Genomic DNA, 12,278 nt, shown 5'->3' on the forward strand with positions numbered 1-12,278 from the left:
GGTCTGAAGGCGCGCGCGACTCCAGCTCGAGCTCGCTTCCCCTCCCCCATCCTCTGTGATGCTCCCCTCCCCCACTAGCATAGGTCTGAACAGCTCCCCCTCCCCCGCCCTGGCTATGACCTTTCAGAAGCACATGGGCCTCAACTCAGTTTCAGCTGAAGCCTTTTTCACTTCACTTTATGCTAGTTATTTGTAATTGAGCATGTTAGATTATTTTAATACAAATGATATAACAACAGAGTATAATGGATACATTTCTTTTTATTGTAAAACATGACCACAGCAGTGTTGTTTAACAATATTTCATATATATTTTCGATGAGTAGGAATAATAATAAAAAAAATAGACATTTCAGCAAGACCACAAACTGGATATCCCAGAGATTTACTTAAGCAATTTATTGACATTGGATCTTGGAGAGGGATTTGACTTTTTCAATCATTAGAGTCACTCTCAGTATTTTTCTGCTCACAAATTTTGCTTTGGCAGTCTTCCTTTTTCTTCTCCCAAGATCACATTGCCTAAAAGAAACATATACATGTATGTATAAATATACATGTGCTGGTCATATAATTAGAATATCATCAAAAAGTTGATTTATTTCAGTAATTCCATTCAAAAAGTGAAACTTGGATATTATATTCATTCATTACACACAGACTGATATATTTCAAATGTTTATTTCATTTAATTGTGATGATTAAAACTGACAATTAATGGAAAAACCCAAATTCAGTATCTCCGAAAATTAGAATATTACTTAAGACCAATACACAAAAAATATTTTTTGAAATTTTGGCCAACTGAAAAGTATGAACATGAAAAGTATGAGCATGTACAGCACTCAATACTAGGGATGCACCGAATCCAGATTTGAGGGGTTCGGCCAAATACCGAATCCACTGGTTAAGATTCTCCCGAATTCGAATACCAAATACCGAAACCTACTCTTATAGTCATAGCAAACATCATACTGATAGCTACAATACTGTTTCATTGGCAAAAATGCATACCTTGTAGATAAGAGATGAGTAGGCTATAATAAATGTGGTGCAACAAATAGATCTAACATCTATCTTAATTGGTGTTCACACGAAAGTAAATATTGAGTTCAATGTATCTGTAATGCATACTTCAATCAAAGTTATTTTTGGATCACTTGGCACCTTAAGCCTTATTCGGACAGTATTTGATTCACATATGGTGTGCATATCTGAAATTTACAGAACTGTAAAATGCGTAAAAACTGAGTTTACTTTTAACCTGGTTTCTAATAACTGTCACAGGCCTTAGGTTCTTTTTATAATTTATAACACCCTTAAAAACCCCTTTAAATCTTTTCCTATCACGCCTACATCTGACATCTTTGTTTCTCCTGTGCCTCGCGTTCCTGGATCAGTTTGAGTCCATATCAATCTCCTTCCTAGCCGAGGTGGTCCAGCATTCCCTCGCATTTGCTTAAGGAAGTCCATATATTTTGTCTCTGGTCTCTGGTTATGTTATAGCTGCCTTTTAAAATGCTTTTGCGCAACCCTTGTTTAAAAAAATGCTAAATCTTTACTTCAGGCCTATCTCTAAATTGCCTTTCCTATCTAAAGTCTTAGATAAAGTGGTTTTCAAAGTAAAGTAGCTCATGAAAAGTTCCAGTCTGGTTACAAACTTACGAACCTAACCCTAACCCAGGACTGATACTGTACTTTTAAGAGTTTTTAATGAGGGTTAGGGTTAGGGTTGGGTTAACCCTAACCCTCCCTGTTAACTTTTAAATCTCTTCATGGATTGGTGCCGCCTTACCCGGCTGAGCTTCTTCACATTCACACTCCAGCTGAGTGCTGAGATCGACCAATCCGCTCCTCCTGAATGTGCCTGAAACCAAGCTCATAATTAACAGGGTTGCAGTGGTTAGAGTTGCACACTCAATCAAAGCTGGAAAGAATGGAAAAATATGAAAAATACAAGAAAGGACTTACCTTTGCTCTACCCATGGTGTTAGCAAATGGCTTAATGACGTAATTTCCTCATGTGACTCACTGTTTTTTTCTCTACCTCTGCCAGACTACATAGATTTCGGTAACAGGGTTGCATGCATGTTGTGGGACACAACTTCAGTGCATAATTAGTTCATTTTAAAAATGTGGATGTTCAAACAAACAAACTATTTAGACAAGGACATGAACCATATATCTACAATTTTAAACCAGAAAAATAGATTTAAATGTATTTAAACTATTATATTTGTAACCAGTGTAGTTTACACAACAAGTGCATGTTTTAGTATTTTCCGTATGGATTATTTGAAATTGTATGTGTGTGACAGAAAATGTCCTCCAATTCTGGAATGTCCCTACTAGCCCACACTCAAAATACCTCTATCACCACCATTGTGTTCACACAGGTGCTCCATTTAGAGGGGTATGTTCATTTTTTATAAAGTGACAACCTGATTTATTTATTTTAGTACAAAATATTTGTTTAGAGTTGTGTTAAATGTGTTTTTCTACAGAGCAAATACCAGTTTATCTACCATTTCATGAAAAACCGTATGAACCTCATGAAAGTTTGCTAATTTTGTAACTGTACAAATAATTTGTGGGGCCACTGTAAATGAATGAACGGCATCATCTGAAGATGATGAAAATGAAACTGAAGATGGGACAAAGGGGGTCTCTGTTGGCATTCTCTATGTGATGGAAGACAACATCCAAACAACATCACTTATGATCCAGAACATTGCTGTTGTACTGGAGGAGGTTGTTGTTCTGGAAGATGTCCCGGATCCCTCTACTGCTCTGGCATACCTGTTTGGCCTTCTCTATCCGAAAAACCTCAAGTACACTTTTGTTCATCAGATAATGGCTGATAAAAACAGATGTTCTACTTTAGCTCTGATGTGGCGAGTATATCCACACTGACACAATCTTTTACATCGGGAAAACTGATGCTCTTTTTGATTATTCTTATATCCTCTGGTGTAACATAGTATCGACGATTGTGTTTGTCGAGATATCCATGCCTTTCTGCCCAATCAACACTCTTCAGAAGTGTTTCTGAGACAGATAGTCCTTGCTCAAGCCACATGTCAATAAAAGCCAGTAGTTCTGGGTCAACACGATTTTTTTATACACTCTTCCTGCATGTTGACGTCATGTCCGCTGTGTTTCAGCATTTTGTGAACGACAGCACCTGTAACTCCAGCATCTTTGATTAACTTGAAAGACACATACGCCTGGCAAGAGTTAGCCCTGGTTCGAGTTGGTTGTCCTTTGCTACTTCCAGTTGCTTTGGTTTGATCTCTCACATGCATATTAGTATTAGTCCATGTGAGTGCATACAGGAGATTTAAAATAGCTGCGAGTTTCCTCTTCTAATTTCTTGATATAAGATTGCATGGAGTCCTCCTCTTCAAAAACAACAACTTCTTGGATGACCTCAGGATCTGAAACCTTCCTCAGCTTTCGTTTAACACCTTTAATCCAAACGCTCTCCATTTTTTCTAAAAGGGGGGGATTAAGAGAGTATTCAAAGCCATATTCAGAAAATAAACATAACCATCTACAGATTCTACTAATGAAAAAATAAGTTTATCCCTATAGAAGTAGAATATAGTGCCTTTTTATTGGCCTCAAGAGCAGCAGCATTACCCATTATACACTAAAAATAACACAGTGATATGAACCTATTGAGTATTCCTGCCCTGAGAGCAGTGCATTATACACTAAAAATAATACAGCGATATGAACCTATTGAGGACTACTGCCCTGAGAGCAGTGCATTATACACTAAAAATAATACAGCGATATGAACCTATTGAGGACTCCTGCCCTGAGAGCAGTGCATTATACACTAAAAATAACACATTATGAAACTACTGAGTATTTCTGCTCGCAACGCTAGGGCGGGAGACAGCGCGTGATAGCTGTTAATGCTAACGTTAATGCTAATGCATTAGCTGCCTTGGTGTGGTCGACTGAAGCAGGCATCAAAATGCATCCGATTCTACATTTAGACGATAATTATTAGTTGTGTGCATTTGTAATGTTCCCCAATTATCTTAGTAAACTTTAAAGGCTGTTTATCTGTGAATTTCAAAAATAATTTCAACATAAATAATTCACTTACCTTGGCTTAAATGCGATCTTTCTCCCATGAACAGTCAACGTACTCCGTTTGTAAATTCCTTCCCTTCCCTCCAAATTTCCAGATGGCTTGATCCCGCCTCTACTTAAATTTCATTGGTTGAATCTGTGAATCAATCATTTTTTTTCTGCCCTTAGAACAAATTTAAGTAAAACTCCCATCTGCTATATTTTTCAGCTTGACAAAATGGTACTGAAAAATTCATTTTACTAAAGTTAATCAAAATTATTCAACCCCTATTGCAAATCAGGTTTATTGGTACTTTCAGCGGTTTGCAATGAACATATCAAATAAAAGTAATTAAAATATCTGAACACAATTAAGTAATGTTTCAAGTGGTTTCTCCACATTCAACAGAAAATGCAACTTATATTGACTTCTGCAGTCTCAAATTTATTAAACTTCCTGAATAGAATCCCACACAACAGCACAGTTTTCTCACCGCATTTATTTTGTTACTGAAAGGAAAATACACTCCACAAATGTACATATTCATTTAAATGCCATTTGGGATGTTCACCAAGTCTGCTGCCACTAAGCAAAGACCAGAAAATAACTTTGTCATGATTATATCACCGTTATGAATGCCAGTGCAGATGTGAGCATTTTACGTTAATTTTGAAATTAGCGCTTAAGAACCCCAAACAGTGATACCGGCCGATTAACCGGTTGGAAATATCCTCACCGTCTCATCCACAACATGAACCCTGATGTTTTTCTGTCTGAAACTCATTCCACACTGATTACATACAAAAACGTTCTCTCATGAGTGTTTGCTCATATTTCAAGGTTACTTTATATTTGAAACTCTTTCCACAGAGATCCTATATGAACGTCTTTCTCCTGTGTGAGTTTTCATGTGCATGTTAAAGTTTCCTTTTTGGTTGAAACTTTGTCCACACTCTTGGCAGGTAAAAGGCTTCTCTCCAGTGTGAACTCTCCTGTGGACTTCTAGGCTTCCACGTTGACTTACACCTGCCAACAATGTGGAAAGAGTTTCAGTGTAACCCGTGACACGTGATAACGACTTTGCGTCAACTATACTAATGGACCAGTGGGCTCAAACGATTTAGGTCCGGGGAGAGAGATGGTGCAGCAGCAGTGAACACTCAGACAAGACAAGATGAGTTGAGAACAAGTTTAAATTTATATTGAACCAATAAAACGAAAATAAATTAATACAGAAAAGTTTTATATTCAAATGTTCTTGATTTTCCCTCTTTCTTCCTTTCAAGGTTTTATCGCTGTTTCTCCTTGTTAAGGTAAGTTGATATTTCGTTTTAAGTTGAATAATACTAATAAGGATAATAGTGAAGGCTGTTTCAATATTGATCCATCTAATTGACTTCTTTTTTTTCTTTTAATACCTTGTTATTAGATTGTTCATTTAGTTGACGAACTAAAAGAACATTGACCCATATAACCTCAACACAGATTTAATAAAATAAAAAAAGTTAAACAAAAACAAAATTGTTCACTCTGAACATAAAATACCCCAAATTGTCCATGTCAAATGTTTTCTCAATGAACAGATCAGTTCATAAACTCAGTCCCAAAAGTCCATGAGGTGCTTAATTCAGTTGTCCAATTCTATCCCGGATGAGACGCAATGAATTGATGTGCGATTCTATCCTACCGTTCAAAGATAAGCAAGTTCAGTTTCTGTTTCTTCCAACAGGGAATCGAAGGATTCGTTAAACAGGCGGCTCGCCAGTCCAACCCCATCGTTAAGCATACAGGAAGAGCTGAGACAATCCACAATCCAGGAATGATTCACACTTCGTTCGATTCACATTCACAGTGGATCACATTCATCAGCTGAGCATCACAGAACTCACATGAAAACAAAAACAGAAGGAGAAAAACCTGGCCAAGGAACGCGTTTACATTTACATCGGAAGAACCAGGGAAGTTCCAGGTGACACACGTTCCAAAATGTCACTCTCAACATACACTGCTTCTCTCTGAACCATCAGTTCTCGCTCAATTTGGAGCTTTAAATCTCCCGGCGCAGCAACAAGCATCCGTTCGCGTCAGAGGTTCACGGAGAAAAGAAAGATCTAGAATGCACTGCTTCACTAAAAGTGCCGCGATAGCGGACGTTTAAATGACGTCACTCAAAGTGCGACCTCATTGGAGGCTTTGCAAAGGAAGATAATGCTATTGCAATATTATATATTTCTCTATTTTTACATCATTAATTCGTTTACAGTCTTAAATTTGCTCTGTCAGCATCTTTCATACTTTTAATCAGTTATTTAATTTGAAGTTCATTCTGTCAGTACCCACTAGTAACCTGGGTTACATAAGGGATCTCTGCAGTGTGAACTTTCATGTGGACTTCGAGGTTTCCATGTTGACTGAAACTCTTTCTACACTGAGGGCATGTGTAGGGTTTCTCTCCAGAGTGAGATCTCATGTGGACTTTAAGGTTTCCATGTTGACTGAAACACTTTCCACACTGACGGCATTTGTAGGGTTTCTCTCCAGAGTGAGATCTCATGTGGACTTTAAGGTTTCCATGTTGACTGAAACTCTTTCCACACTGAGAGCATATGTAGGGTTTCTCTCCAGAGTGAGATCTCATGTGGACTTCAAGGTTTCCATTTTGATCAAAACTCTTTCCACATTGTTCGCAGGTGTAAGGGCTCTCTGCAGTGTGAATTCTCACGTGGTTTTTAAGGTTTCCTTTTCGGTTGAATCGCATTCCACACTGTTTGCAGTCGTACGGCTTCTTTCCCATGTGAACTTCCATGTGAACTTCAAGGTTTTTATGCTGACTGAAACTCTTTTCACACAGTTGGCAGGGGTGCATCCCTTTATTGTGAATCCTCATGTGGTTATTAAGGTGTCTTTTTTGTGTGAATCTCTTTCCACAGAGTGGGCAGATACATGGTTTATTTCCCTTGTGAAGTTCCATGTGGACTTTAAGGTCATGAAGTTGATCAAAACTCTTTTCACAATGATAGCAGGTGTAACCCTTCTCTTTATTGTGAATGCTCATGTGAGTGTTAAGGTTTCCTATTCGAGTGAATCTGTCTCCACAGTGTTGGCAGATGAAATTACTTTTAATTTCTGTCTTTTGAGCTTTTTCTTGTGATGAAGTCTTTTCAGTCTGTGAGCAACTCAAAGATTTTATTTCAGTTGTGAAATCATGAAGATTCTCATATTGATATTTCTCTTCCATTTCATTCAGCACTTGATTCTCCTCTTTCAGCGCCATCAGGTCTAAGGCAAACAAGACAAATAAAAGTTAACCATAGTTTAATGGCACAAAACAACAGACATTAAAACATGTAAAGCATTAAAACCAACATACTAGATTCTATACCCACTTGGAAAAGGTGTTAAATGTGTAGTGACTGAGACAGATTAGACAAACAATTATTTACTATATTTGATAAATAATCCACAATACCCCTCACCCGACAAGCAAACTACGAGATAGACTTCAACTCCGTAAACCACAAACCGGGTACTGGTTACTATAGCAGCAAAAACACAATTTCTACACTTGAGAAATGGATAAACGTATCCAAGTTCCCCATCTCTAGATTTTCCTTTTGTATTGTTTTTGCCTATGGATTGATTCACACTCTTTTGAAATGTTTTAGATTTGCTTAACATAGTTCAAATATCAGATGTAAAGTATGTTTAGCATTTATGACCTGCGATTTTAATTTGTGCATTACATTGTATTTTTATAACTCTGTTATTTATTACTATTATAAGAATCTTGAAAGTTCTTCCCTCAACTAATCTAATTTATGCAAAACACCCACTAGTAGACAAAGGATCACTACGTCATACAGACTTAAAAAACTCCATTTCTGGTCATACAAACTTAAGAAATATGAAAAAGTAAACTGTTAAATGTCTACTTTTTTATGTGCCCACATACAATCGAAATAAAATATTGTGCTTTTGTAAAATAAAGAAAATACACAGGGTGTGCTTCTGCCTCTCCGTCTCTGTGAACTTTTTTTCGGGAGCATGTCTCTAAACTATTCACCCAGGCATGAGCTATATATCTTTATAATCATTTAAGTGTGTACTTTTAAATTATCTAATTCAAAACTAAAATAAATATTCTGTTTATGTAATCTATATGAAAAGAGAGAAATGTCAGCCGTTCTAATTATCGTTCTCGCAGCTCATTATTCTGCTAATCTGACGCAACACATTCAGACGTGAAAATGCCCACATAAACTCGGTAAAACACACTACATTTAGTCAGATTAATGTACTATGTCGTCTTGCGAGGCTGTGAGGAATAATCCTGGGACATTTATCTTAGAACAAGTGCTGGTTTATCCAAAGGATCCAGCTGAGAATTGTGTAAGTTTTTTATTCTTGTGCTTTGTTCTAATCGCGATATAGAATAGTGTCTGTAAACGCAAAAAGAACATTTAAATATGAGTCTGTACTGTTTAAATTTGAATCATGTTTCTGTGTGTGAATGAATGAACGAACGAACGCACAGATGCGCACTGTTACAGACGAAATAAAAGAACATTTCGTTGACTAGTTTTGGATAGATTATAAAGTTTTTAATCTAAAATAGACATCAAATAAGCTTTTGGTAGCAGTTTCTGCTCATATGTTAAATATATAGTATGTTTTGTCAATAAAATAATCAACTAAGATGTTATAGTGTTTGTTCCAATGTAAGCTATATCAAACTAATGAATCCTTAACTTTGAAATATGTATGATAAAATGTATTGGCCCATTTTAAAAAAGAATACTTTATAAGACATTTTTATGGAAAAAGACAATTTTCTTTTCAAGATGTTTCCAACATGATTTGTTTTCAGGTGTAGGGTATGGACCAATCAGGCACACACTAATTATTCATTATATACAAAGGTTTATGAAACTCCATAACTAACAGCCCAAATGAACGAACAAAAGGGCAGAAACAGTGTCATGTTACAAGGGCTGATAAGGAGATTTTACGACCTCCGAGGAATGTGGCCACATGCACAAGAGAGAGACAATGGAAAACAGAAACCCTCTTTAAAACAGACTTTGCTGCATTAATCATAGACTAACTGATCTATAAATGAACATGCATAAAACTGTAAAAGAAACATTGTAAACGGTTTACTGTCTCGTGTACTATTAGGTATATATTATTGTATGTACCCTAGTATACAACCAACTAACAATCAATGTAACCTCACCTGTATCATGCCTCCTACCTAATTAATCCTCATTTAATGAGTCACACTTTGATGTACATCACCTTCTTCTAGAATGCAGTGTGGATGTGTTATAGCTATCTGAGCATTCATGAAGGTATAACCACGCGTGGGTCAAGACTCGTAAATCAACTAAGAGCCACTTTCCCTCTCAGACATGGCACCTTTCTGATTGGTCGAGTTCAACCCTTAGGGGAGGATCTTTTCCAGGCCTTATTAGAGACAGTCCACATGTGACCTCCCTCTCTTAGTTACTTCATCCAGCCGCAACACTGTTCTGGTGTTACTGGGGAGCCCCCTCCCCCTCCACAGGGGCCCCAGGGCCCAGAAGGCCTCGATCCAACCAGATATGGGCTCAGGCAGGAGAGAGATGGCTCTCTCACAAAGAACCAAGGACAATCTCAAGAGTTTAGGAACAAAGACTCAAACCAACAACGACTCCAATCACCCACTCTTCCGACTTCCTCACTTCTCCTGGGTGCTCGGCGTGGCCTCAACAGAGCCCCAGGCCTTGACCAAACCAGCGATGTGTTCCTGGAGAAAGAGAACGCTCAACCAACTTCCACTTGACGCTGCCGGAACCATCAACGACTTCAATTTTCAACAACTTCAAGAATTGTTCCCATTACAAATGCAAGTATTCAATTCAATGAAATGTGAAAATTAAATTCTGATGGTTCTTCTCATAGTCCCTTTTTCCGGTTTCCAATTTAATCCTATCACTAACCTATATCTGTATTTCTGTATATATGTGTGTTTAGTTTATATATGTTTATGATTTAGTTAATAAAACTTCTGTACTTTATGTATTTGGTTCTGATTTGCTTGCAATACGAAGTCCCTTTACGGTTTTTGTTCTTGCTACATTCTCAAAACGCTGTACATGCTAAGAAATTATTATTCTTCTGTGGCCAGGGAAGATACCCTTTTCTTAGAATAAATTAATAATCAAAAGAGTTGGTTGGACGAACTGATTAATTGATTGTAATATTAATTTAGCCATGTCAAGTTAATCCAATTAACTGACCCAAATATTCATAATTAATCATAACAAGTTATTATTTATTATTAATATTTCATATAGCTAGGTTCCTTACACAGGTATGACCAAAAATGTGCTTTTGTCTTTCATTTATATTTTGATATATATATATATATATATATTAGGGCTGTCAGTTAAACGCGTTATTAACGGCGTTAACGCAAACCCATTTTAACGGCGTTAATTTTTTTATCGCGCGATTAACGGTCTTTGTGGCCTAGCAAACTTTGTAGTTTTTTTTTCACATGCTTTTGCAATAGGACGCGGCATGGACGTTTTGAAAGCGCAAGCGGATCTAGCTAGACCGGAAACAAAACAACAGGCACGCCGCACACACTTGTTTGGGCTTGCGAGCCGGATGCGCGAGCGCGAATCTCTCTGCTCGCGCGTGGAATATAATGTGCCGAGCACGAATCTCTCTGCTCGAGTCGCGCGCTCTCAGATACACGCTGCTCTTGTTAGAATTTTCTCTGGGCTCGCTCAGACAATATGTGCCTGCACTTAAAACGTGTTCAGTGCAATCGCGAATCTCTCCTCTTCCCCAGCTAACAATTTTAGGTTATAAGAACGTTTTCATAACGTTCCCATTAAGTTATAAAAACATTATTTCTGAATGTTATAGGAACGTTCAAAACGTCCAGTTTTGAGTGGATGACGAGCGCGAGACACCGAAATGGATGCCAATAAGATTCTGAATGGAACGTTTACTTTTAAAAAGTTGCCAAATGGTTCCATTGACGAGACCAAAGTGATCTGTGTGTTTTGTCGTTGTGAACTGAGCTATCATCATCGCAGCAGGTCCAGTCTGAAATACCACTTGATGATGGCCAAACACACACACACACACACACACACACACACAGCTGATGCGAATTCTCCGCCCCCTCGTCAATATCAGGACCTCGTCAGTATTTCTTTCACCCTTTCATTGATGGACAGTGTTACATTGTGTGAGAGATTATTTGCTCCAAGTAAGAATGTTTTAGTGTGAAATTGAACACAATATATGCCAATGTTGTTTTCAATAAAAAACATTTGCACAAAGCAAGCCGATCCACTTTTCCATGTTGATAAGAGCATTAAAATGAGAAAAAATAATGGGACAAAAAGAAATCAAGAGACATTTAGAATAGATAAAAATGTGCGATTAAATGCGATTAATCGCGAGTTAACTATGACATTAATGCGATTAATCGCGATTAAATATTTTAATCGTTTGACAGCACTAATATATATATATTAGTTATTTATTATTTTTATTTTTTTATTTACATTCTTTCTTGTGTGACACACCTGAATGAAAGGCTCATTATGCGGGCCATTGTCTTCTCAGGTGTGAATCAGAGCATCATTCATGATCGGTTTGGACCATTCACGCCCCTTCCGCATATTGCCTTTCCAAACAAAAAAACATTTTACACAATTTTTAATCAATCTATTTTTTTATATGAATGATTAGGCAGGATGATTTTCAGATCATTTTGAAGCAAAAACTCTAGGCGACAACATCCATTAGTCAAAAGTCTTGAGGACACATATTTAGTATGTGTTTTGTGGCCTTATTTCAGAAACTTTAAGTTTTAGTTTCAATAACCATGCATAAATATTATTCTCTCCAAAATACAAACATGTACATACATGTTGCTCACATTATGGTAGCCCTGTTTGTGCTAAATAGAGTGTAATTACACCTGTGCCATTAATATGTTTAAAAGCAACTGAAAAAAGCACAAATGTCAGGGCATGTCAAAACATCTCAAGGACCCCAAAAACACCTTAGACCCCAGAGGGTTAAATCTGCAGGACAGTAGTTCTCCAGGTGCAGGGTTGGAGACCCCTGTGTTAGACTGACGTCTCCTCTTATGGGCACAATGCATTGGCCCAGCCTCCCCCTT

General features: G+C 37.4%; 2 protein-coding genes across 2 annotated transcripts in view; one reads left to right on the top strand and one right to left on the bottom strand.

Moving 5' to 3' along the window:
- LOC143718612 (uncharacterized) overlaps positions 1 to 12,278 on the top strand; it is a 796,762-nt gene that overhangs the window by 148,329 nt on the left and 636,155 nt on the right. The gene's annotated exons all lie outside the window — the stretch shown is intronic.
- Positions 4,572 to 12,278, bottom strand: part of LOC143718617 (uncharacterized) — a 32,252-nt gene continuing 24,545 nt past the window's right edge. The window contains exon 3 of the mRNA XM_077209639.1: positions 4,572 to 7,366. Coding sequence (XP_077065754.1) covers positions 6,417 to 7,366 — 950 coding nt within the window. The 3' untranslated portion in view covers positions 4,572 to 6,416. The remainder of the gene's footprint in view (positions 7,367 to 12,278) is intronic.

Source organism: Siphateles boraxobius, unplaced genomic scaffold (genome assembly GCF_051911475.1).
Source record: "Siphateles boraxobius isolate OS27281-9 unplaced genomic scaffold, OSU_SipBor_1 61, whole genome shotgun sequence".
Classification (NCBI taxonomy): Eukaryota; Metazoa; Chordata; class Actinopteri; order Cypriniformes; family Leuciscidae; genus Siphateles; species Siphateles boraxobius.